This window comes from Eublepharis macularius, chromosome 14 (assembly GCF_028583425.1).
Source record: "Eublepharis macularius isolate TG4126 chromosome 14, MPM_Emac_v1.0, whole genome shotgun sequence".
NCBI lineage: Eukaryota > Metazoa > Chordata > Lepidosauria > Squamata > Eublepharidae > Eublepharis > Eublepharis macularius.
The window spans coordinates 44,736,543-44,761,787 of record NC_072803.1 but is presented as its reverse complement, the minus strand read 5'-3'; the positions used below and the strand labels follow the sequence as shown (position 1 = coordinate 44,761,787).

Sequence of the window (25,245 nt, the reverse complement as noted above, 5' to 3'; positions counted from 1 at the left end):
ATATCTGCACCAGAGTTCTTTGGCTGCATTTGATTTTTCTAGAATTGCTCCTCCTTGGCTCTTGTTGTCCCTGTTTGATCGTGTTCTCCTTTTGTGCATTTACAGTGTGCACGTACGAAAATCCACACAGGAGGAATGTAGGTCAAGAGACTCGATGTGGTGTTACTCAGAAATGTGTACTCGGGTGCCTACTGTTTTGCTCTTCCAAGCAGAACATGAAGTGAAACCTGAAAGGTGGTAAAAGTACTGAGTCATCTGAGGGTGTCAGACAAGGATTTGGAAGTCTTGAATCTTGAATCTTCAAGCTGCCTCAGAAGCTTGCTAGGTGGGATCTTGTACCAGTTACACTCTCGCAGCCTCACCTACCTCACAGGGTTGTTGTTACTAGGATAAAATGGAGGCGTGAAAAATGATGGCATAAGCTGATTTTGAATCCACATTGGGGAGAAACGAGGACTACAAATATCCAAATAAATAAATCATGGTCAAGCTCTAAGCCTTGCCTGCAGCAATTCCCAGGTTCAATTCCTGGTATCTCCAGTTCAGTGGAAAGCATCGGGGAACAACCTTTCTGTGCCTGACCTGAGAGCTGCTCTCACCCTGAGTAAACAATACTAGGCAACAGACCAGTGGTCTGACTCTGTTTCAAGCAGCTTCCTACGCTAATCCGACCAAGCAGCAATTTCACCCTAGGCCGCCTGCCAATGTATGGTAGAATGGTCATCCATGTGGGCTCAAGATTTCTCATGAATGTCTCTCCAATAAGCCTCCTTCTTTCCCACATGGATATTGCGGGGCACTGCCACAGTGGTGGAGCCAAAGTCTCATCCACCAAAGGTTTCAGACACACAAATGCATTCCTTTCCCCAAGCCTCGCAGATGTGCCAAAACTTTTTATCTTCTCAGTGAAGCAGTGCAATCAATCAGGGGCTGAGACTTCTGCGCTCAAAGCCGCTCAATTAGAGAAACTCCAAATAGCGTAATTGGGAAAAAATTATGCCAATCAGGAAAATTAGCATCTGTTTACTTTATATGTTGTGATAGGACAAGAAAAAAAAAATTGGGCAGATTAGTCATGTGTTGCAAGGACAAAAGCGCCAAGCTCGCAGCATGTCCTGCTTGCCAGTTTCTGCTTTGAAAAGTATGAGAAGAGCCCAGGGTAGGAGCAAGGAAACAGAACATTGGTGGGTTATGGGGGAAGTCAGGACAGAAGCTGGTGGGCAAGAGGCAGAATTTGGAGGAATCTGGACTGGCAGGCTAGCAAACCAGTAATTTAGGTATCATGGGCGGAGCCTGATGGACTCTGCTAGTGAAGGGGAGGAGCCTAACAAGATTTTTAATAATCTGCCAGTTTATGGGTGGAGTCAGAATAGAATCTGTCTCATCATGGGAGGAGCTGAACAGAAATCTTAATTAGCTAGCAGAACAGTAGACTATGAGCATGAGCTTACTGTTAATATTGCCATTTTTTCCCTGACAGGACTGCCTGTTATTTAACAACTGCATGGCAGGCAGAAATTCAACTGGCAAAGATTACCAGCCAAAACTCACCAGTTGCATTTCTGCCCATCTTACAACTCTTTATTATGGGCAAAGGAGTCTGGCAGATAAATTAAAGTGGCCCCATTTATCAATATAGCACTTTTAATTTGCAAAGAGCTTTTCCTCTGGAGCCTACTTAACCACCCTGCAAAGCAGGCCCTCATTATTCACAATGTACAGATTGGAAATTGAGGTTGGGAGACAGTGATGTGCCCAAGGCTATCTCCCAACCTCAATTTCTAATCCTCAAAGAGTAGATATTGAACCTGAAACTGAAGATCTCTACCCATGGGTTTGTTTTTAGAGCTGCCAACTTATCGCCTTCTGCAACTGTGCCTTTGACAGCAGCTGGTTTTGTGATGCTTTTGCATCTGATGATTTTTATCTCGTTGCTGTGAAATCATTGCTGGCTGATGTCTACACATCATGATGCCATTTAAGGCACAAGAGCAGACCTGTGGTGTATTTATTGTATACATTATAATGGAGCAGACTGTTCTCCCCTCTAACATTTTATTTATTTATTTACCTTATTTATAGTCTGCCTTTCTTACTGAGACTCAAGGAGAATTACTCAGTATAATTCAATAGGATCAACAGCAACGCAACAAGGTATAGATTGCAGAAATTCCATAAGAAGATGGCCACTACAGAGAATACAGGCGGACGGCCAGCAGTTGATTTTCCTATTTGTATGGTGGCTCCTGCAGAAAGCCCTGTTCAGATGAGCGAAGCTGCTGTGGTGGAGCGTAGGGAAAGGGGCAGCCCCACAGATATGAGGGGCCAAAGCCATGCAGGGCTTTGTATGTGATAGCCAAAACCTTGAATTGAGCCTGGTAACTGATGAGTAACTGTTTGAATGACTGCAGGATGGGAGTAATAGGCAGGGCTTTTTTTCAGCTGGAACGCAGTGGAACGGAGTTCCGGCACCTCTTGAAAATGGTCACATGGCCGGTGGCCCCGCCCCCTGATCTCCAGACAGAGGGGAATTTAGATTGTCCTCTATGCCACTCGATGTGGAGGACAATCTAAACTCCCCTCTGTCTGGAGATCAGGGGGCGGGGCCACCGGCCATGTGACTATTTTTGCTGACAGTGATTTATACTTTAAAAAACTCCCCCCTTGTTCCAGCTGACCCAAAGTGATGTCATTGTGAGGTCCTGCAAGCTGAGTTCTACCACCTCTTTTCCCGGAAAAAAAGCCCTAGTAATAGGAATGCTCCACCTAGCTCTGAATAATAATTGAGCTGTGGCATTCTGTAGCAATTAGAGTTTCCAAGTTGACTTTGAGGGGAGACCTATGCAGAGAGCATTACAATAGTCACGTCTTGATGTTACCATGCCATGGATCCAGCTGGCCAGACCTGCTGTGTCAAGGTAGGGGCCATCTTCCTGGCTAGATTATGTTTGTGGAAGGCATTTTTTTTTGCAATTGCATTAACTTGTTTCTCTAGCAGTAGCACTGGATCCTGTATAAACCCCAGGGTCTTAACCAAGTCTGGAAGGGTCAGCTGAATCCCAGTGAAGTTTTAGATTAGTCTCATGGGGTGGAGTCCCTGCTGGTTTGTTAGCTGGAATTGTAGACTGCATGAGCCCCCTTTTCTGAAACCAGTTGCTCTCATCCTTGTATCTTCTTGCTAAAAAATGGAGGTTAATTTTGAACATACTCATCTCTGCTGTGTGAACCTAAGAACAGGAGCCTGCTCCTAATATGGAAGCAAAAGGGAACATCACATTGTGTCAGCAGTGGTCTTGTTTCTTTGCTGGGTCTCCATCTCTGTATAAGAAGATTCTAGATTCTACCATTCATTCAATAATGGCACATTTCTAGCCTCCATTAGGTTTATCCTTCATAGAAATTTAGAGGAGAACTGGAGATTATGGGAACAGAAATTAAATATGTACCTAGCAGTCACAAAGGCTGAAGAGGAGAGTGAGGATTATAATAACATTGCATCTTTGCTTCTCTACATAGGAAAAAATAGTAAAGAGTCCAGTAGCTCCTTTAAGACTAACCAACTTTATTGTAGCATAAGTTTTCAAGAACCACAGCTCTCTTCGTCAGATACAAAGCTTATGCTACAATAAAGTTGATTAGTCTTAAAGGGGCTACTGAACTCTTTACTATTTTGCAACTACAGACTAACACGGCTAATTCCTCTGGATCTACATAGGAGGAAAAGCCCTTGAGATTTATAATAAGATGCAAGGGATGTTTGCAGACTTTGACAATAAAACTTTCACAGAGGTTTTAACAGCCTTCAAATCTTACTGTGAACCCACGAAAACTCCTGTGTTTGAGAGATACCAGTTCTGGCAATTACAATAATAATGAGGCCGATGGGGATTTTTTTGTCACTGAGCTAAGAAAAAAGCCCAGTATTCCGAGTTTAGCCCATATCAGAACCTCATGCTAAGGGATAAAATTGTGTTCAGCATAACTGACTGCTGTGGAAGGCATTTTTAGAAAAACCTGTACTCACCTTTGAACAGGCTATGGATATTTTCAGAGTGAAAGCTCTTAACAGTCACAGGCTGGAGCTATAGCTGCAGAAGCAACAATGCATACTTATACACTGGACCTCTGCCCATCCTGGCTACTAAAATCTTGTAAAGACAATATAAAAGAGCCCTTGGTGTCTATCATAAATCAGGCACTAACTTAAGGCACCTTCCATCAGAGAGGCAGGCATCTGCCCACTACTATAAAAACCTTCCTTAGACAATAATAATGTAGCCAATTATCGCCCAGTCTCTGATTTGCCCTTTCTGGGCAAAGTTGAACAGTAGCTGACCAAGTTTAAGTCTTCTTGGACAAGTTTTGTGCTCTGGACTCTTTTCAGTCTGGTTTTAGACCAGGCTATGGGATGGAGACAGCTCTAGTTGAATACCTCCACGTGAATGTAGACAATGGCCATGTTTCACTGTTGCTCCTCCTGGATCTATCTGCCTTCAATACAACCATGCCATCCTGTTGAGGTGTTTGGAGGCAGAAGTAGGTATCAGGTGATATGCCTTGGATTGGTTTAAATTGTTCTTCATAGGAAAAACTCAAAGGGTTGCTATTAGAGACCAGTTATCCTCAATGTGGGAATTGTCTTGTGGGGTTCCACAAGGAGCAATCTTATCCCCCACTTTATTCAAACTTTAGGAGAAATAATTTGTCACTATGGAATTGAATGCCATTGATATGCAGATGATACCCAGCTCTACATCTTGCTATCCAAATCCTCTGGTGATGCTGTAGAGGTACTGAGTTGCTGCTTGACGGCTGTTATCAAATAGCTGAAAGCAAACAAATTGAAAATGAACCTGGATAAGGCAGAAGAGATGTTGGTTGGAAAAGCAGAGATCTTGAAGGACATTGTGCTTCTGACCTTTGGTGAGGTCTAGTTGACCGTAGCTGATTCAGTTAAAAGCCTAGGGGTTATACTGGATCCAGCACTGCTACTAGAGAAGCAAATAAATGTAGTGGCAAAAAAGGCCTCTTCTCAACATAGACTAGCCTAGAAGATGGCTCCCTACCTGAACACAGCCGATCTGATCTATGCCCAAGACAATAGGACTCCTGTGTTGTCAGGCTTGTGTGTTTTGGGCAGAAGATAGAAAGAGCCTAGTCAAGGTTCTTGTGCTATATCCATATAGACCTGTTCCTGTATGTGTGTGGGAAATTCCTTTAAAATTCTTTTTAGTTCTCTGGTATACCTGAATGGGGTCTTAGACTATTCATTTGTAGAAAGTAATATTGGAGAGTTGTCTTTCAGCCTTTGGGATGTAATCAGATTTGTCCATGATGACAACTGCTCCTCCTCTATCAGTTTCTTGTATCGTAATGTCTGAGACTGTTTCTGAGTCTTCCATTCCTGTATCTCCTTGCTAATAAATGGATATTATTTTTGAACACACCCATCTCTGCTGTGTGAACTCAAGAGCAGGAACCTAAGTGAGTATCCTATTCCTGACGTGCAAGCAAAAGGGAACATCACACACCAGGCTGTTTCTTTTCTCCCTAGGCAGTTGGCACTCAGTTCCTTCTGGCAAGGACTTAAATGTCCAGAGTTCCTAAACTGGCAGGAGGAAGCAGACGTGGCAAGCTACCAAAGCCAGCTTTCTGGCTAAAACACCTTTGATTCCATTCTACAAACCCACCCACCCCCAAGAGTGCGCAGTTACCATCAGCCTCTTTCTTGATTTCTCAGCCTTTGCTCTTCTGGGGAAATCAGCCAACAGAACAATTAATGAAGTTTATCTCAGTTGTCCAGAGATGGTGGGGTGGAGGGATGACAAGCCAGTGCTTTGCAGCTGGGAACTGGCTGCAGATAAGCAAGGTGATACTTCATCAGAGGCGCTGCAGCAATGCAAAACAGAGAACTTAGCCAGTTAAAAGAGCTTTATGTATTCTATTTATCTATGATGTGGCCATCTCACCCTTCTTCCAAGCAGCCAGGGCAGCATATATGGTTCTCCTCTTTGACTATTTTATCCACATAAGAAGCCTCTGAGGCAGGGCTTTTTTTCAGCTGGAACGCGGTGGAACGGAGTTCCAGAACCTCTTGAAAATGGTCACATGGCTGGTGGCCCCGTCCCCTGATCTCCAGACAGAGGGGAGTTTAGATTGCCCTCAGCAGCACAGAGGGCAATCTCAATTCCCCTCTGCCTGGAGATCAGGGGGCAGGACCACCAGCCATGTGACCATTTTCTACGAGAGCAACCCACTGAGTTCCACCACCTCTTTTCCCAGAAAAAAAGCCCTGCTCTGAGGTATGTTCGGCTCTGGGAGAGTGGCTAGGACAAGGTCCCTAGTGAGCTTCATAGCCGGGCTGAGAATTGAATCCAGATTTCTCTAGCCAGCTGGGCTACCAACCAGTCTTCTGTTGGGGGTGGGAGATTCCCCACCCCCAATCACAGGTGGTGGTGTGGGCACAGGGAATGCTGTGAGAAACTGGGAGGCTTGCAGCCAAAATGGGCATGCACACCTTTCACGTTACCAGCTAATGTAATTTCCAGTGTGACATGGATGCATTGGGGGCTGATTCTCAAAAACTTGCCCCTAAACTTGGTGTGCCCACTGTTCCCCCGTTTGGTCCCCCCTGCAGGGGACCCAGCCACCGTGCTAGTCACAGACTGTTTCTGTGGTGGAATGGCTGCCTTCTCTTGTTACACTTAGGAAGGTGTGTGACGGAAGGAAGGAAGGAAGGAAGTTGTATTCCTGGGAGTATTTTGCAGTAAGTGAACTGTTCTGGGGGATTTAGCTACACTCTTTGTAATTCTGCATGTTGTTCTTAATTCTGTGTATTTTTAATTCTGCCCACTTTTAAATCTAATCTCTGTGGTTTTTTAACCCTGTGTTGTTAATCTGCATATTTTAAAAATTTTGTCAGTTGGATGGTTATGCTTTTGTGTCCTTGCAACCTAGTGTTAGCCACCTTAAGCCTGAGGAGATCAGGAAGGATAGAAATGTTTTAAGCAAACAAAATAATAATTGTCCAAATCTGATTACCGTAATTAGTTTCACATAGGCTCCTTACAACACAAAGTGGGCTGCTTCATATTATTTGGCTCTGATTTTTAAAAAATATATTAAGTGATAACCAACGGGACCAGTTCAATCCCTTACCTTCACATCTTCTGATTGAGGCCTGCCATAGGGTTGCCAGGTCCAGGCTGGGAAATTCCTGGAGATTTTGGAGGTGGAGCCTGGAGAGGGTGGGGTTTGTGGAGGGGAGGGGCCTCCGAATGGTATAATGCCATATAGTCCACCCTCTAAAGCAACAATTTTCTCTAGGTGAACTGAGCTCTGTCACCTGAAGATCAGCTGTAATTCCGGGAGCTCTCCAGCCACCATCTGGAGGCTGGCAACCAAAACGCCTGGGTCTGGCTTCTGAGGTACTCATCACCTTTAATTCATAGAATAGAATCATAGAATCATAGAGTTGGAAGGGGCCATACAGACCATCTATTCCAACCCCCTGCCCAGTGCAGGATCAGCCTAAAGCATCTCTGACAAGTATTCATCCAGCCTCTTCTTGAAAACTGCCAGTGAAGGGGAGCTCACCACCTCCCTAGGCAGCTGATTCCACTTTTGAACTACTTTGACCGTGAAAAAGTTTTTCCTAATATCCAGCCGGTACCTTTGTGCATGTAGTTTTAGCCCATTGCTTCGTGTCCTACCCTCTGCTGCCAACTGGAACAGCTCTTTGCCCTCCTCCAAATGACAGCCTTTCAAATATTTAAAGAGAGCAATCATGTCCCCCCTCAACCTCCTCTTCTCCAAACTAAACATTCCCAAGGCCCTCAGCCTTTCCTCATAGGGCTCAGTCTCCAGACCCCTGTTCATTCTTGTTGCTCTCCTCTGCACCCTCTCGATTTTGTCCACATCCTTTTTGAAGTGAGGCCTCCAGAACTGCACACAATACTCCAGGTGTGGCCTGACCAAGGCAGTAGTATAGAGAGGGGCTATGACCTCCTGCGATTTCGATGCTATGGCCCCTTTGATACAACCCAGGATTGAATTAGCCTTTTTTGCCACCACATCACACTGACTGCTCATATTCACTTTACAGTCCACTCTTACCCCAAGATCCCTTTCGCATATACTACTGCCCAGAAGTGTATCCCCCATCCAGTATTTGTGCTTCCCATTTTTGTGGCCCAGATGTAATACTGTGCACTTGTCTTTGTTGAATTGCATCCTATTCACAGCTGCCCACTTCTCCAGAGTATTCAGGTCTTGTTGAATTTTAATTCTATCTTCTTGGGTGTTTGCTACCGCTCCCAATTTGGTATCATCAGCAAATTTAATGAACAGCCCTTCCACTCCTTCATCCAGATCATTGATAAAAATATTGAAAAGTACCGGGCCCAAAACCGAGCCCTGCAGCACCCCACTGGACACCACCCTCCAATCTGATGAAACGCCGTTGACCACCACTCTTTGAGTGCAGTCCTCCAACCAGTTCCCTATCCACCGAACTGTCCTATAGTCTACTCCACAGTCTTCCAGTTTGCCCATCAGAATGTCATGGGGGACCTTATCAAAAGCTTTACTGAAATCCAGATAAATCACGTCAACAGAGTTCCCCCGATCCAGTAAGCTGGTCACTCGATCAAAGAAGGAAACCAGGTTGGTTTGGCAAGATCTGTTAGGAACAAAACCATGCTGACTTCCCCGGATCACTGAGTGGTCCTTCAGATGCTTACCAATTGATCCCTTTAAAATCTGTTCTAATATCTTCCCAGCAACAGAAGTCAGACTGACTGGCCTGTAGTTTCCCGGGTCATCCTTCTTCCCTTTCTTAAAGATTGGGATAACATTCACTCTTCTCCAATCTTGTGGCACATCCCCAGTCCTCCAGGAGGCCTTGAAGACGATGGACAGGGGTTCTGCAAGTTCTCTGGAACGTTCTTTCAGCACTCTTGGGTGCACCCCATATCTCAGCTGCAAAGGGCATTTTAAACTTTCTTCCTCCTTGTTATGAACTGCAGCTGAGGCTTTGGCAGAGAGAGGTCTCTCTGTAGCTCTCTTTCTTTCTCTCACACGCATGCACGTGCACCAAGACATGAGGTAAGGGGAATGAGCAGCTAAAGTGGATGAAGGAGAGACCTCTGCCAAAGCTCGAAGGACGTCCACACAAGAGAGAAGGTCAAGGAACATTTTGGCTACCTCTCAACTTGCGTGGGTGGTGGAGCCAAACTATCACTGGCCCTTTAGGCTCTAGCTCCATTAGACAAATTAGTTGCCAACAAAAGAATCACACTGTGGAGGCGTGTGTGTCTTCAGAGGGTTATCTCTCTCAATTTATTCCTCACAATTATCTTGGAAGTTAGTAATTAGAGATGGGTACGAACCGAAATATGACCCCAAAACCCCCACGAAACAGTCTGGTTCGGGGTTCCTGAACCAGGGTTCGTGGAAGCTCCTTTTCCGGAACTTCTATGAACTTTATACTGGTTTGTTGGGTTGTATTTACAGGGGCAGTTTAAATGGCCATTTCCCCAGGGAAATGGCCATTTAAACTGCCCCTTTAAGGGACTTGCAAGGGCAGGTCCCTTTAAACTATCAGCTGGCAGGCGGCAGAGGGTATCCCCCCCCAACTGCCAGCTGACAGTTTAAAGGGACCTGCTGGTGGCAAGGCCTTTTAAACTGCCCTAACCCCCAGCCCCCCTCCCCCAGACCCACACTTACCTTCCCCTGTGGCGTGGGGTCCTCCCTCTCCTCCCGCAAGGGGTGGCAAGGCCTTTTTTGGCCTCCTCCGCCCCTGCACAGGCCACAGAGGGACAGAAGAGGCCAAAAATGTGCAGTGTGGCCATTTGAGGGGTGGCAAGGCTGTTTTCGGCCTCCTCCACCCCTGCACAGGCCCGCAGAGGGACGGAGGATGCTGAAAATGGGCTTGCTACCCCTCAAATGGCCGCGCTGCGCATTTTCAGCCTCCTCTGTCCCTCTGCGGGCCTGCACAGGGGCGGAGGAGGCCAAAAACAGCCTTGTCACCCCTCATGGAAGGAGAGGGAGGACCCCACGCCACAGGGGAAGGTAAGTGTGGGGCTGGGGCAGGGGTTGGGGCTGGGGGTTAGGAGCTGGAGTTAGGGCAGTTTAAAGGGCCCTGCCACTGGCAGGTCCCTTTAAACTGTCACCTGGCAATCAGGGGGGATCCCCCCGCCGCCTGCCAGCTGATAGTTTAAAGGGACCTGCTGCTTGCAAAGCAGGAAAGGGCCCTTTAAACTGTTAAATGCCCTTTCCCTGCCGCTGCTAAGTGGCCGGAAAGGGGCATTTAAACTCCATGAACCACTAACTGGGTGTAACTGGCCCCAGTTCCGTGCCAGTTCATGGGTTTTGGTCCGTTAAAATCCACGAACCATGAATCTCATGGTTCGTGTTTTTTTTGGTCCATGCCCATGTCTATTAGTAATTCAAAGGTGCAGAAAAGCTATTGCAAAGTGGTGAGGCCACAAGATTTACTAGCAGTGTGTGTATACATGCAGAAATTAATGGTTCAGATTACTCTTTTAGACAAAAAGTTAACTGGGTGGGTTGGATCTTATGGGCCCACTATAGTAATAGCACTGTTTTCCTCTGGCCCAAGGAGACTTCTGGTGATGGAACAACACTAGCAAAAAAATTCTTTGGACCAGAAGCTAGCACTACCAGTAGCGGAACAGACCCACAGGATCTGGCCTGCTGTTTAAAACAATGATCACATGCTGATTTGGGTTCATCTATAATGGCAAATCACAGTTTTCCACTACGTGTACACGTCTGGGAAATCCTAAGGCCCAGGCATTGCCAGATCATTACAATGTTCCACCATTATGTTATGGCAAACTGTGGTTTGCTAGGGCAGCTGAATGGCCAAACTATGGTTTGTACTTTCCATGCAAATCAAGAATAAAACAGAGTTGGTAAATTGCATACTGTGGGTTATTGATTGAGATATAACAGGAAGCAGCAGTTTGCCACAAAAGTGCAAATCTTGTTAATGTGAGGAAGAAGCCAGAGGATGCCTCCCAGGATTGTTCATGCATCAGCAAATTCTGGTTTGTTTTATAGAACTGATGAGCTGGAGAAAAGGAGAAATCTTGAGGAATAATTACACAGGGGTCTGAAGACCGGGTTTCTCTGCCAAGCTGATTAGCAGCTGAGGTTTAGCAAGTCATCTTGGCTCCCTTTTAACTTGCAAGAGGAGCTCTGCTTTGATGCAGCAACATAGGTTGGGTTTAATTAGCTTGGAGGGAGATGACCTGCTTAGGTGCTTAGCATTTGCCAGGCCCACTTTGATTACTTGCACCATTAAGAAACCTCCCAATGAAATTAAAATGATAATGGGCACTAGACACTGGAGCTCTTTTGATGGATGTCCTCTAGGAAGTATTAAGACATGGCAACGTGGAAATAATTTTAAGTTTAATTACTGCAGCAAAAAAAAAATTAATTGCGTAACAATGAGGACAACAAAAAGGTCCCACCAATCCAACTAGAAGCCGTTTAACTTCCAGGCTCTGACAAGATTAGACTAGTCTGGGCTATGGGCTGCTCCTCTGCTAAAGAAGGCTAATATTATTTATCCCTGTTTGGAAAATAGGGGTGAGTGAGATCAAGAGAGAGAGAGCAAAGGCTACCACATGACTCTGTAGCAAAGGTGACCTTTAAACAGGGTCTCTAGAATCATAGCTCACTGTCCTACAGGTATGATTGTAAGCAGAGTTATAGCCTTCTAAGTTAATTAAAATCAATGGGTACAGCTCTGCTTAGAAATGCACTGTGTCAGCTTTCAATACTATTTATATATTGGCAGATCATAAAAGCAGCATTGTGAAAAGTTTGCTGAGATTGTTTGAAGAAAGGCAATAAAGGATTGTTTCATATAGTAATTAAAAGTGTCAGACTGGGGAGAATTGCATTCGAAGTCTCACTGAGTCATAGGCTTGTCAACTCTAGGTTGGGAGATTTGGGGGTGGAGCCTGGGAAGGGACCACAGTGGGGTATAATGCCATAGAGTCCATTATCTAAAGTAGCCATTTTCTTCAGGGGAACTGATACTTGTAATCTGGAGATCCATTGGAATTCTAGGAGATAGCCAGGCTTCACCTGGAGGTTGGCAACCCTACATGAAATTCATTTTGTGGCTTTAAGTCAGGCACTCACTCACTCTCAAACTAACCTACTTTGCAGGGGGTTTGTATGAGGATAAAAAGGGGGTGGCACGTACGCCACCATGCTTGCCTAGGAAAAAGCGACAAGATTTAAAAAGTGAGCTGGTTGTGAATAATTTTAGATAACTTTATTTCCCTTTTTCTCCTGAAATGTATGAACATTTATCTGTGTCATTCTTGATGTTGTATTAGTTATGTAGTAATTTTTTACTGTAATTAATGCTTAATAAAGGTTTTGAATTTAAAATTTTAAAAAAGTTTATTCTGAAAGTGAGTGGACTGCAAAGTGATTTTGAAAATTCAGTAGCCTGAAAACTGCCACTTTTGTTAACATGCATAACAACAACAACAATCTTGTGCTGATATACTGCTCTTCTGGACAGACTAGTGCCACATTCAGAGCAGTTAACAAAGTCAATATTATTATCCCCACAATACAGCTGGGGAGTTGGGGCTGAACTGGGAAGAGATACATATAGCACCAAGTTCTCCCAAGCTCTGTCTTGCAGTCAGGCATCTCACAGTCGAAGTACAAGCACTGACAGGTCTGGTTCCTGTACCCAAGGACTTCCACCCCCAGGAGATGCCATTCAGTTCTTCCCCTGCTCACCCCAAATTTCTGCAAAAAAAATCGAGGTGGCACCATAATCACTATTATTAGCCTCCGCCTGCTTGGGGACATGAGTGTCAGGGTGGGGTGGAGACATCAGCCATGTCCTCCTTCCAGCTGAAAAGACATGGCTGGGTGCAACTTTTTCTTCTGTGCCAAAATAAGGAGGGTGGGGGCAGGACTTGACAGTTTCCTAACTCCACGTGGCACTAAGAAAAAAAATCACAGACCTGCGAATGTGTACTCAAGGGCTCAGTATCACAGAAGGCAAAGATTTTACTGAAAAAACATTGGCGCATTAAAGGTCCTTAAAATAGTCACTGAGGAATTGAACAAACATTGGACAAGAGTTGTCAAGAGCAGTCTGAAAGCCAGATGATGGCCCAAGGCCCTCTTCGACACATATATGAACATACAAAGCAGACTTCTACCAAGCTGGTTCATCTAATTCAGTATTGTTTACTCTTGACAGGCAGAAGTGTTTTTCCCAAAACTGGTACCCTAGATCATCAGGAAGTGAACTGAGGACCCTTTGAGTGCAAAAGCTCTATCTCTCACATACCCCCTCTTCATTAGATGCTGGCTAGTCATACCATTAAGTCATTATCTCCAGCATTGTCTACACCAACCAACAACGGCTAAGTTCTCAGGCAGAGAAATCTTTCTCCAAGATCACCTGGTACTTCAGATCCTCTGAATCAAGTGATGGAACCTGGCATGTTCTGCATGCACCTCTCCAGGTATTTCTTCTACACAAAAGTAGGCAAAAATATTTTAACGACAGCCTGGTACTGCTGGACAGATGCAGTTTTGGAAACTGTACAGAAACTGTGGTTTCGTGCCTCACCAGGAGTTCTAGGCAAACACCTGACCAAGGCATCTTCTGTAGTGTGTCCTGCCAACAATTAGAGCCAGTTTGGTGTAGTGGTTAAGAGCACGGGACTCTAATCTGGAGAGCCGGGTTTGATTCCCCACTCCTCCACAAAGCCAGCTGGGTGACCTTGGGCGAGTCACAGTTCTCTTGAGCTCTCTTAGCCCCACCCACCTCACAGGGTGATTGTTGTGGGGTAATAATAACACTTTGTAAACCGCTCTGAGTGGGCATTAAGTTGTCCTGAAGGGCGGTATATAAATCGAATGTTATTATTATTATTATTTTAGAGGAGGATCATGTTCTTGGGGAGAGGAAGTAGGAGCAGACCAGCCTGCAGTTGGTTGAAGAGATTATGGAAGAAACGCTTACAGACTGATTGATTTGTGCATGATGCTAAATGTTCTGGGTTGTACTCAGGCCCGCTGGGCCACAGAGGCCAAAACTGCTCTTCCTTTGATTGTATGAAAGCCTACCATTGTTTAAATCACTGATCATAGGTCTCTTGTAAATCCAAGAATAGAAGCCGAAAAATTAAGGGAAGCTAGGGGTTAATTTTAAGTAATACACCTAATACAGAATCCATAGAAGCCGAAGGAGAAACAACACACACAAGCCTGGAGACCATGTTGTTATCCCATATATTTATTTTCTTTTAACTATCTTTCTGCTCTAAGATTCCCCTAATTTTGTGTTGGGCTGAAGGTCTGGAAGTTCAGAGAAGGCAGGAGATTAGCCATCGCTGAGTAAGCAGCCCTGATGGAGACCAGCAACAGCCTTCTTGTTTATTCCTCATGTGAGCACTGAGGCCATGGTGAGGCTTTATTGGGCCAGGTCAAACCCCACTGGATCCTTGTGTTGCCTGACAACAATTGAGTTGGCCTGTTGCAAAACCTTCCTTGGCTCAGCTGTATTGGTGGCATTCAAATACTGTGTTAGGAAGGCCACAATTCCTTGGGCTGCTGGTGTGCAGAGAGTTATTTGACTTTGGCTGCTAAAGTATCTTGTGAAGGAATGGACTCACAAGCCCCATTCCCTGTGGCCATCCCAAGTCTTAGCGATACCATCCATTTCCCTTACTCCCATGTGGTACTGAACTTCTTTCTCAGTAGTAACTGTTACCACCAACAAAACTGAAAGAGTATACCTTACTGGACATATTTGTACATCTAGCACTCTGTATCTGTGTTGCCATTTAGAGGCTCCACCTAGTTGCTGCGTCTCCCACTTCATTCATACTAGCAGGGCTTTTTTTCAGCTGGAACGCGGTGGAACGGAGTTCCGGCACCTCCTGAAAATGGTCATATGGCCGGTGGCCCCGCCCCCTGATCTCCAGACAAGGGAAGTTTAGATTAGTCTCCGCGCCACTGGTGCGGAGGGCAATCTAAACTCCCCTCTGTCTGGAGATCAGGGGACAGGGCCACTGGCCATGTGACCATTTTTGCAGAGGGCGATTTAAACTTTAAAAAACTCCCTTGTTCCAGCTGACCCAGTGACGTCATTGTGCGGTCCTGAGTTCCACCACCTCTTTTCCCAGAAACAAAGCCCTGCATACTAGCAAGTGCCAAGATGATCAATTGCACCTTTGCAATTTCAAGTTATCATAGTCAAGGGGTGGCAAGCTTACTTGCCACCCCTCCCCTTTCTCTCTCCTTGGATAGCTAGATAAAATAGATTGGTGTGTTTGCAGAGATCAGGCTCCAAGCATTCAAAATATAAGAAAGTTTAATAAATAAAAATAAAGAGTACACATGGTTTGTTCAAGTACCAGGCTGAGCAAGCAGACAATGAAATGATGAAGACAGGCAAGACTTTAAACTCTGAACTCCATAATCCTACAAAATGTCTAATTAGGCTAGTAATTTCTAAACTGGCAGCATTGAAAAGCTCTTCATTACTTTAGTTCTCAGCGCTGGGGTTTCTCCACATCGTCCCTTGCCAAGTGGACAATATTAGTATAAACTAAGAGCTGGAGAGAGCTGTGCTTGGAAAAGAGATGATGTCTCTAGTAGTTTTCCTTTTGTCAGTCTTTTACTAGCATTGCAGCCTCTGATGTCTTACATGGCTGCAATATTTGTGATCATGTATCAGGGCATTGCCTTGGTAGCAAAAGCCGGATCCAGAGCTGTAAAATCTCCTTCTGAATTATTTTTGGTTTCAAACATGATTTCCATAACTGTACACAGCACTCTAAACTAGACAGGACTTGGGTGTAACTGAACTGCTGGAGATTTCTATATTATGCTTCAATAAGGGATATCCACCCAGGCAGTGGTGGTTCTCATTTAGCATGGAGCCCCAAGATCAGATATGGCATGAGTGGGTTCTCCATTTGCACACTTCCAAAGCCCAGGGAGAGGGCGTTCTCTACAGACCTTTAAATTGCAGGACCAATTTTTGGTTGGCCCTATTTTATTGGCTCCAAGAATCATATTTCCTCTCTCCCCTCTGCTCCCTGTCACTTGCAGCTTTTGAGAAAGTTCCTTTCCAATTATGGCAAATCAAGAGCCAGAGCATGAGCAAAATCAATCCAAATTCTGAGATTAGCGTGGGGCTTGTCCCAATTATCCATCTGCTTATCTGAAAGATGGCAGAAATGCCACATTTGAATTGCATCTCCAGGAACCCAATGCCTACATGTTGCTTACATTTTAAGAACTATTTTCTCTGTGAAACACACTGCAGTATTCCTTGCCTGCCAGCAGAATGATTTTGACATTCTGCGTCCAGTTTCATCAAGTTGTGAGAGAGATCTTTTTGCTACTCTGTCCTGCTTATCTACCTGAACAGCAGATTCTCTGACACCAAAGGAACATTAAGAGTCATCATGAAAACGGCTGTTCTTTATGCCAGGAAAGAAGTAAAATTCCATGAATATCTTGGCTGACCAAGGTGGGTTCCTTGGCATGTATGACTGCCACAAGTTGTCTTTATCACAAATTTACTAAGTGGCCTTCGGCAAGCCTCTCTCATCTCCTTGTCTGTCACCTGCAATATAGGTATACCTACCTTACAAGGTCAAACATAAGAAGCCACAGCTTAATGTTGCTTCAAAATAGAATTAGTTTTGTGAGGAGTCAGAAAGAAAAGAATCTTTTCCAACACAGGAGTTGCCAGGGATTGAACAGGAGTCTTTTGGCACACAAAGCATGTGTTTTACCCGAGCCACAGCCCCTTCCCCTGCATTGTTCTAATGATTATTGAGACAATGTTTGAAATGTTTTGAATCTTCCCAAAGCACTATACAATCATTAAGCATTATCATTGAACTCTAAACTCAGCCTTGCGTCTCATTCCCCCAATGAGTCTGGGCAAGTGTTTTGAAAATCTGGGATGTCTATGGGCCTGCTTGCTGAAATTCCTGCCCATCATGCTTCTGTCACTGCTCAGCTGGCAATAAACAGCAGCCTTGGAAGATCCTGCAATAGTTCCCCTGCAATATCCCAGAAAAGTCCATAGGTGGAACGGGGAGGTAGACTATGCTCAACAACACGCAATCATGTAAATGGCAATCTCTGGGCACAGTTGGCATGCATTTATAACCATATTTTAGGTACCAATTTTCTTTCCCAGAACTTTTAACTGCAATGAGTTCTGATATTTTTTTTTAACTACTTGTATTGGATCTTGCGCAGAATTCTGCACTATTTGATTTTCAATTTATTATTTTTATTTGTCATATTGTGATTTTAAAATTCGTAAGCCACTTTGGAAACTTTTTTTTTAGAGTGAAAATGTGGGATATTAGTACCCAAAATAAAATGTACAGTTATTTCCCACCTCCTCCCCCAGACAAAATAGTTCACTGCCCCAGGTACAAGCAGGAGTGAGGGGTGGAGGAAAAAAACAGATAATTTTTGTCAATGGCACAAAGTGATTTTGTTGCAGATTTTTTTTTAATTTTAAAACTTTTGAACAAAGGAAAACTCAAGTTGTCACACATCTTCCGAGTGTTTGCTGAAGCAGGAACAAAGCAAGCATCAGATAAGCCAAGGCACCTTGGACAACTTTGGAAAGGCACAAAGGAGCTGGCTGTCCTTTACTGGTCTGCGGTGGAGAGCAGGAAGCGATTCCCAGTGAAGGCACTTCAGTTGATTCCAGGGGAGGTAGCTGCAGCTGCCAAATGAGATGGCTCCCAGCAGAAGGCTTCATTATTACATTGTGTCAGAAGCAAGGAAGGAACATCCCCATTCATTTACATGTGACCATGCAGGCTAATTGCTAATTGTTGCAGACACCAGTGCAAGAACTAAACAAGACTGGTTTAAGAGTGCTGGAAGTGAAGCCCCTTTTAAAGAGAGAGGAGCCAGTTTGGCTGCAAACACAGCCAACCTCAGCCTCCCTGCCCCACCTGCCTCCTGCTGCCCTCTTGTTCACAGAACAAAATGACAGTCATCACACACCCCACCCTTTGAAACATCAACACCCCAGAATTCCCTTGGGCCAAGCCACACAGGAGGCTTATGCAGACGTGCACCCCAAGAGGGAGGTAGATTGGGAGGGGGGGGGGCTGTGCGTCAGCCCTGACTTAGGCAAGAAAGGAAACGACACAGCCATCTCTCAACCAGGCACGTTTGTAATGGTGACAAAGAGTGTGTGATGGGTCTCAAGTGTTCAAGAATCCCACTGCAGATTAGCTCAGCTCTGAGATGTTGTTCGTCTGGCTATCTTGGCTGGTGATACTGACACGCTTCCGTAGCCGGACTTCTTGGTCCTGCTGGGGACAAGAAAACAAGAAGATTCATTCAGTCAGGCATGTGGGGGACGGTAAGCAACTTCCAGATGCCTTGTTCAGCTCCATGTTCCTGGACCATGCTACAATACCAGACAAGATATCCCTGTGTTTACGGTCTCCTTTGCCTCAAAAATTTTTTTTAAGCTTCTTGGAGTGGTAACATGTCATTTTGTACTTGAAAGGCACCAACGGTACTAATGTATCCATATAAATTAATGTAATAAGTAGAGGAAAGAATACAACTAAAGCCGTGTTGTCTCCTGTTCTTCTGTGATCATACATTGCAAAATTCAGCAGCCAGAACTCTCCAACTGCCATTTAAAAATAGAGACATATACACATTTCGAATCTTATGGTTGAGATACTAGAGGCTTGAAAGTGCTGGAGCAGTGCTTGGTGACCTCTTGGAAGCCCCAAGATGTGACATATTTCTCTATCCTGCTCTGCCTAAAAAGCTCAGTGGCCTCCATGAGACTCTCAGGGGACTCACTTCCCAGTACTGGCGCGTCACTTTAAAACCCCAAATTCATACCAAAAAAAGCTGTTCTGAAACCTGTTTGCTTATCATGCCTATTTTTTTCTGTTCTGTTTCTGCTACTCCTGGGGGAGGGACAAAGAGCTACACAGAGCACTGAAGCCACACTCCACTGGAGACACAACCAGGTTCCTTTTCTGCAACTTTTTAGCTGTGGAGATTTCACCAGCTTCACAGGCACAAAGACTAGAAACATATTGAGTTTGAGCAGAACTCCTCCGGGACTTGGCAACAGAGCCCATTTCCAGAGTTTACTCTGGTACTCTGTGAAGCAATAAAACTGAGCGTGACCCTGAGAGCACTTCCACCTTGCATCTGATAACCAAGACATGGCTACTAGTGAGACCATGAGACATAAAGCTTCTTTTGAGGAGCTAAGCTGTGGACCGTCTATTATGCTAACCCTGCCCACACCCACTGGTTGGTCGCTTACAGAGTCAGAGTCCTCTTCTGCCTGGTTGCTCAGGAAGTTGACGTAGTCGTCTTTCTGGCTGCCAAGAACCTCCTCTTCATACTCTGTCTGATAGTCAGACTCATCTGAACATAAGAGGAAGAAGGAGAAAGAAACCATTTCCAGCCAGCAACAGCAGGAGGGCAGCTAAGGGCGCCTAACAAGCTCAAGAGGATCCAGCTTAACAACTGCTGCCCAAAAGGACTGCATTTTAGGCACGCTGAGAAACCCTCGTGGCTTTTCAGGGTGCCACTGGTACAGGTCAAGGATGCTGCAGGATCTTTTAATTTATTTATACCTCACATTCCTGCCATGATTGGCTCTTAGCATGGTTTACAACAATTAAAACTTGACACAAAGGCACAATATATTAGAGGTATATGTGAGACTGCAGATGTCAGTCTCTGCTGGTCTGGCAGTTACAGCCCAAATTCTAAGATCTTCCTTAGAAGGATCTGAAGATGGACCCTGATAAGCAGTTGATGTCTCCACCTTATCAGGCACCTAACATTTGATTTCTGCTACATTTTCAACCCTCCCCATCCTTTCAAGTAAAGCACACCAAAATGGATGCTCAGAGTTTTAGCAGTATGCCACGGAGAGGGTAAACTCACCATCCACCACAGCAGCCTTGACTGGCTCGATTCTGGATACTATTTCCGCCAGATCCGTGAAAGAGGTCGTGGGACAGGACACGATCTGGATGGGAAGACAGAAGATAATGGCAGTTGTGTGGTTACTGTAAGGGCTTCATTACATGGTTACATGTAATGTAACCCAACAAAAGTACTCAATCCCATTCTGGAAAACTGCAGCCCACATTGAAACATCCCCACTTTTACACTGTTTTCAAGAAAGTTCACCCTCCCAGCAGAGGACCTCAAAGAGAAAAAGAATAGAGAAGCTGTTATTTAAGGCTACCACCACAGCTCCAGCTGTTTAGGAAATTTTGCAGGGCTGCCTCCTCTACTATTTTCCCACACCTACCAAAAAGAAAACTATAGGCTCTCCTGCCTGCCCTCAGAACTCCTTCCACAGAAACCAAGTATATTGGAGACTTCCAGGGCTTGGGGAGAAAAGTATGGGAAATCCCAACACAGTGGCATGTCCTGAATTAGCTGAGGCTGCATAGAAGTGAGGTCTATGCGGGAGGCAGCTGCTTTAACTTCGTGTTCTGGGCCAGGCTCAGCTACAGCTGGCATCGTCAGGGACTCTGGGAGTTTACTTTTCTTGCTGCTCTTCCCCCTGCTCTGCCCCACTTGTCATGGAGGACAAGACAGCAGCTGCTACGCTCCTTCTCATTGGTTTATTGATAATTCTACCAGCAAGTGGATGCACAGATGCATAAAGGAGACTGGCTCATCCTTCAGACCCCCAGTTCTGGTTCCCTCCATTTGGGGGGGGGGGGCGGAACTGCCCAGATAGGGGCACCAGCAGTATGGAGTTGCAAAGAAGAACACAGGGGGTAACAGGGCAAGAAATCTGGAAGACTAGGTGAAGAGAATCACAGCAAGTTTGCATTAACCAAGACTCCAGGACCTGGCAAACAAGACCGTTGGAGCAAAAACCAAGATACTGCTGTCCTGTTTTTGCATATTTATTTCACCCAGGGAACTGTAAAAAGCAGCCGCAAATAGAACATTGTTACCCCCCACCCAACCCAGATACTCACACCCGAGGGCTTGGTTTGACAGAGCTCCTGCCTGTCCTTCAGCATCTTATCCAGGACACCACTCCTGCACCAGACATTAAAGACAGTCTTTCCGTGTTGATAACCCACTTCCTGGAAGGAGAGTGAATCGCCAGTCACTACATGCAATGGCCAGGCCATGTGGAAGACACACATTCCCCTCTCCCCATGGTTACTGGGTTGCTGGTTATTCTTAACTAAAGTTCCACATAACTTGCATGCACACACAAATCAGATTTCTGTGCTCAGACAACCCATATTCTTCAACCTGCATAACTCAGGTCAGTTGAAAACCTGTATATGGGTCCTCTTATTTTGTGTAATTTATCCTGTCTCTGCTAGCTGTGGGATGGGAAGAACACTAAAATCTTATGCAATCACCTCTCTGGTTTCTGAAATATCTCCAAAATATTGCCTATACACTGTCCACTATATCTTTGCATCCATAAAAATTAATATATTCACAAAGAAAGTAAGAGTTTCCCTGGAAATACAGCTTGGCTCTCATTGCTAATGGTGCCTATTTTGCTGCACTTAGCCTTGTCCACAATAAACTATTTCCATCAGAGAGGTCCAGTGTACCTTAAGAAACAGAACTTTTTCTGGTCTAGCAACACTTTGTCTGAAGAGACAATGAACCAAGACATTATATATGTAGGCCCTTCAATCCACATTCCACTTTACAGATGAGAGATCCAGGTGACAAATAATGGGGTGGCCACCATGGCCTGGGATCTCTCTCTCTCTCTCTCTCTCTCTCTCTGGGCTTCAGGTCATCTCTCTTGGCTAAGCAGAGCAACAACACATTGAAGTACACAATATTTGAGCACCCTGAACAATTTCCCTGAAGGGAGGTCCGGCTGGCCAGACCTTCTGGAAACACAGTGGATTCTGCAGCCAAATTTAAGAAGACCACAAAGAGCTCCATCACTGGATTGTCCAAGGATCTGTCTAGCCTAGAACCCTATTTTCCACACTGGCCAAAGATGCTTCTGGACAGCCCACCAGTAAGGCAACTGGGACCAGAACTGCTTTCTCCAGTGCGAGCCAAGATGCAGGCAAAGGGCTTTTTAAAGCCACCCTCGCTCAGAGTGTGGACAGCAATAGAGAGTTTGGCAGAATTTACTCCAACATACCTTTTAGGTCAGGCAAACAGCAGGATGGAGAAGATGAAAGTACATAAAGGGCGGAAAGTGTAACAGAGAATCTCTGTTCCCCTTGTTAACAGAGGGATACAGAGACAGCCCTTTTCCTAAGAGGCTAGACTGCATGAGAAGGGAAGGCCAATGACTCCATTAACATTCATTCTGAGCAGCAGAAGATCCAAGTGCCCTTTGTCTAGTGAGAGGGAGTCAATGGGAGAAGCCCACATGGCTGGCACTTCAACCCTTGTTCCATTCAAAATAAGGAATTAAAAACTAGTAGCTGGACAAGGGATAGCTTTTGAGTGGATATTTATCAGCTTCATCTGGTAATGGAATCCTTATGTAGTTTGAGGCTTCCAAGTCAACAACCTCATCTAAAGCCTTTACTCCATTGACCCATCAGCTGCTCCCCCCAACACACACACTCCTTGCTCAACTGACACAGATTTCGTTGAACTTCCCGAAGTCCAGGGTGCCATAGCGGTCGATGGGTGGCCGAATGTACTCGCAGTAGTCACTGTTCTTGACCATCTCCAGCTGTCGTACACAGCACACATAGGCAAGTCGGGTCTGGATCTCAGCCATGTTTGGCACCTGTCAAATATGGAAAGGAAGATCCTCATTGTGAGGGCCTCATTTGTGCTTTGTTTTTGTGAGGAAACAAAAGTTTGCACAACACCAAACCCAAGCACAATTGTGCTACAAATACACCAAATGGTTTTGCTGAAGTGCTACAGTCTCCTTTATGCAAAGAAATGTGGGAACTGTAGTTTTGTGAGCATGCTGAAAATTGTATGTTTTCTAGCTAAACCAAAAACATTAGATCAGAGAATAATTCTGTGTTCATCACAGGTAATCAGGCTACTGATCATTACGAGCCATCTTATTTGGAAACCCTATGAATACCTTCACTTTCTCCACAAGAGGGTTCCACCGTTTCCACAGCAGCCACCAGCCAGAGAGGGCATCGCCATAATTGGTGAGGTTCGTCTCATCCCGGCTTCCCACATCGATGGCAATGACCACTTTCGCACCCATGGACCTTGCGACATCCGCTGTTGGGATGACAAGGGAGAGTCATTTCCTGCTACTCTTTGCCCATGATACATCTGTGGTACTTACATGCCTGCAATTGTTGGGTAATGTCTCTACCATATTTCTTCCCGACCAGGCATCTGTGGGCACTTTGCCTTCAAATGCTCTCTTACAAATCTGTTCCCTTTCAGCAGAATTAGGGTAATTTATATCCCCTCTCAGTTCCAGGAATTTGCTTTTAAAACCCAAACATGAAAAGTATCTCTCTAACAGAAATGGCTTTCACAGAAGAGCAGTGACTCAGTGTTCCTTAGGGAGGCGAGGGTGAGAAGGCAAGAGGAAAGTGAAAGGCAGCTGTGACAAAGGCGGTTTCAGATATGGATAGAAGTAAAGATTTAAACTTTAGCAAGGTTTAAAGGAGTGCTTTGGGATACATTCAAGATTAAATGGTTTTAAAAGCAGCATATTTTAAAGAACATTTGTTACAGACATTTATTGATTCCCCTTAACTACAGCAATATTATTCACATACGCTGAATGCAGCTAATTACGCATACCTGGTATGTCGGCCCATCTGTTTATAACAGAAAAATTTCCCAATTACAGTCCAGGAAAGTCTATGGTTCTTCAGAAGTTTCCTCAGATGAACATATGACGCTGCCTTACACTGTCAGACCACTGATCTGATTAGCCCAGTACTGTTCCTCCAACCAACAGCAGCACAGAAAAGGTCTTTATTAACACACGTTAGCTGAGACCCTTTAACTGGAGGTGCCAGGGACCAAACCTGCCACCTTCTGAATGCAAACCTGGGATTTTCTGTACGTATTACTTTATTAATGACATCTGTCTTACATACGCTATTGCAAGAAGGAAGTCACATGAGTGCTAATACTGCTGCTTTGCAGAGACACCATCACTCAAGGTGATACATTGTTTTGAGCCCCCAGCCACTACAAGCACAACTCTGTTATGGCCAGGGTCTACTGAGCTCAGCTCTGGGTCGTGCCCCAGCCCCTGCAAGCACACAAGGATGCCTTATACAGTCAGACCAAACTCAGCGCTTTCTACTCTGATTAGCTGCAGCTCTTCAGGGGTCTCAGGCACAAAGGAGATTTCTTTAGAACCTCCTACCTGAGATCTTTTAACTGGAGTTGCATGGGATTGGATGTGTTTTTTCCCTGCCTGCAAAGGTGCTCTAGCACTGAAACACAGCCCCTCTCAAAGGTGTCCTTCACTAGCATCCCTGAATGGTAGCTTTGTGCGACCCTATGGGTCTTCCTTTGGACTGGGTAATCAAAACAGAGAGCACTGAGCACTGTTTTAAAGCACATTCTTGACTCACACATGCGGGCTCCAGTAGTCCTGGCCATGGCCTTGTGTGAATAGCCTGTATGTGTTCCAGAATATCTTACAATGCACAGGAGATCCCCAGCAGCTAAGTCAATGCAGAAAAAAAAATCCCGAAGGCTGAAAACTTCTCGGCTATCGCAACAGGAATTCAGTGCACAGAACCAGTGAGTTTGCTAAAAATGAGATTAATCACACCAGCGGAAACAGAAGAAAGGAGAAGATGACCTCTTGGCTGTGAGTTTGCTTCCATGGACTGAGAGGTTGGGATGGTGTTGAACAATGGTGGATGTGCCCTGGCCCTGCCATCCCACCCCGATAATCTTAGTGAAGGGCACAAAGCATGGCATTAGTCAGGATTCTGGAAATTTAAAGGGGCGGAAAGTGATACAAGGTCCCACAAGACCCTGTGATGCAGCCACATAGAGAGCATTCATGGTTTAGTGACAGAGCACCTGCCTTGAGTATCAGAAGGTCCCAGTTTCAATCCTCTACATCCCAAGTAAAGTATCCAAGATAGAGGGAAGAAAAGATGCTTCCAGGTAGAGTAAACAAACATTGAGCTATGTGGATCAGTGGGTCTGACTTGGTAAGCTTCATATATCCAGAAGAGGCAGTGCTTCTTCACTCCAGTC

General features: G+C 45.1%; 1 protein-coding gene across 2 annotated transcripts in view; it reads right to left on the bottom strand.

Annotated features, from left to right (window-relative positions):
- Positions 1-17,547: 17,547 nt before the first annotated feature.
- PNPLA7 (patatin like phospholipase domain containing 7) overlaps positions 17,548-25,245 on the bottom strand; it is a 99,439-nt gene continuing 91,741 nt past the window's right edge. Inside the window, exons 30-35 of one of the 2 annotated variants that reach the window (XM_054998074.1) lie at positions 23,132-23,280; positions 22,667-22,819; positions 21,063-21,173; positions 20,005-20,089; positions 19,373-19,476; positions 17,548-18,386 (exon numbers count right to left, since the gene is read on the bottom strand). In XM_054998074.1, coding sequence (XP_054854049.1) covers positions 18,303-18,386; positions 19,373-19,476; positions 20,005-20,089; positions 21,063-21,173; positions 22,667-22,819; positions 23,132-23,280 — 686 coding nt within the window. In that variant the 3' untranslated portion in view covers positions 17,548-18,302. The remainder of the gene's footprint in view (positions 18,387-19,372; positions 19,477-20,004; positions 20,090-21,062; positions 21,174-22,666; positions 22,820-23,131; positions 23,281-25,245) is intronic. The other variant, XM_054998075.1, reaches the window with a different exon arrangement.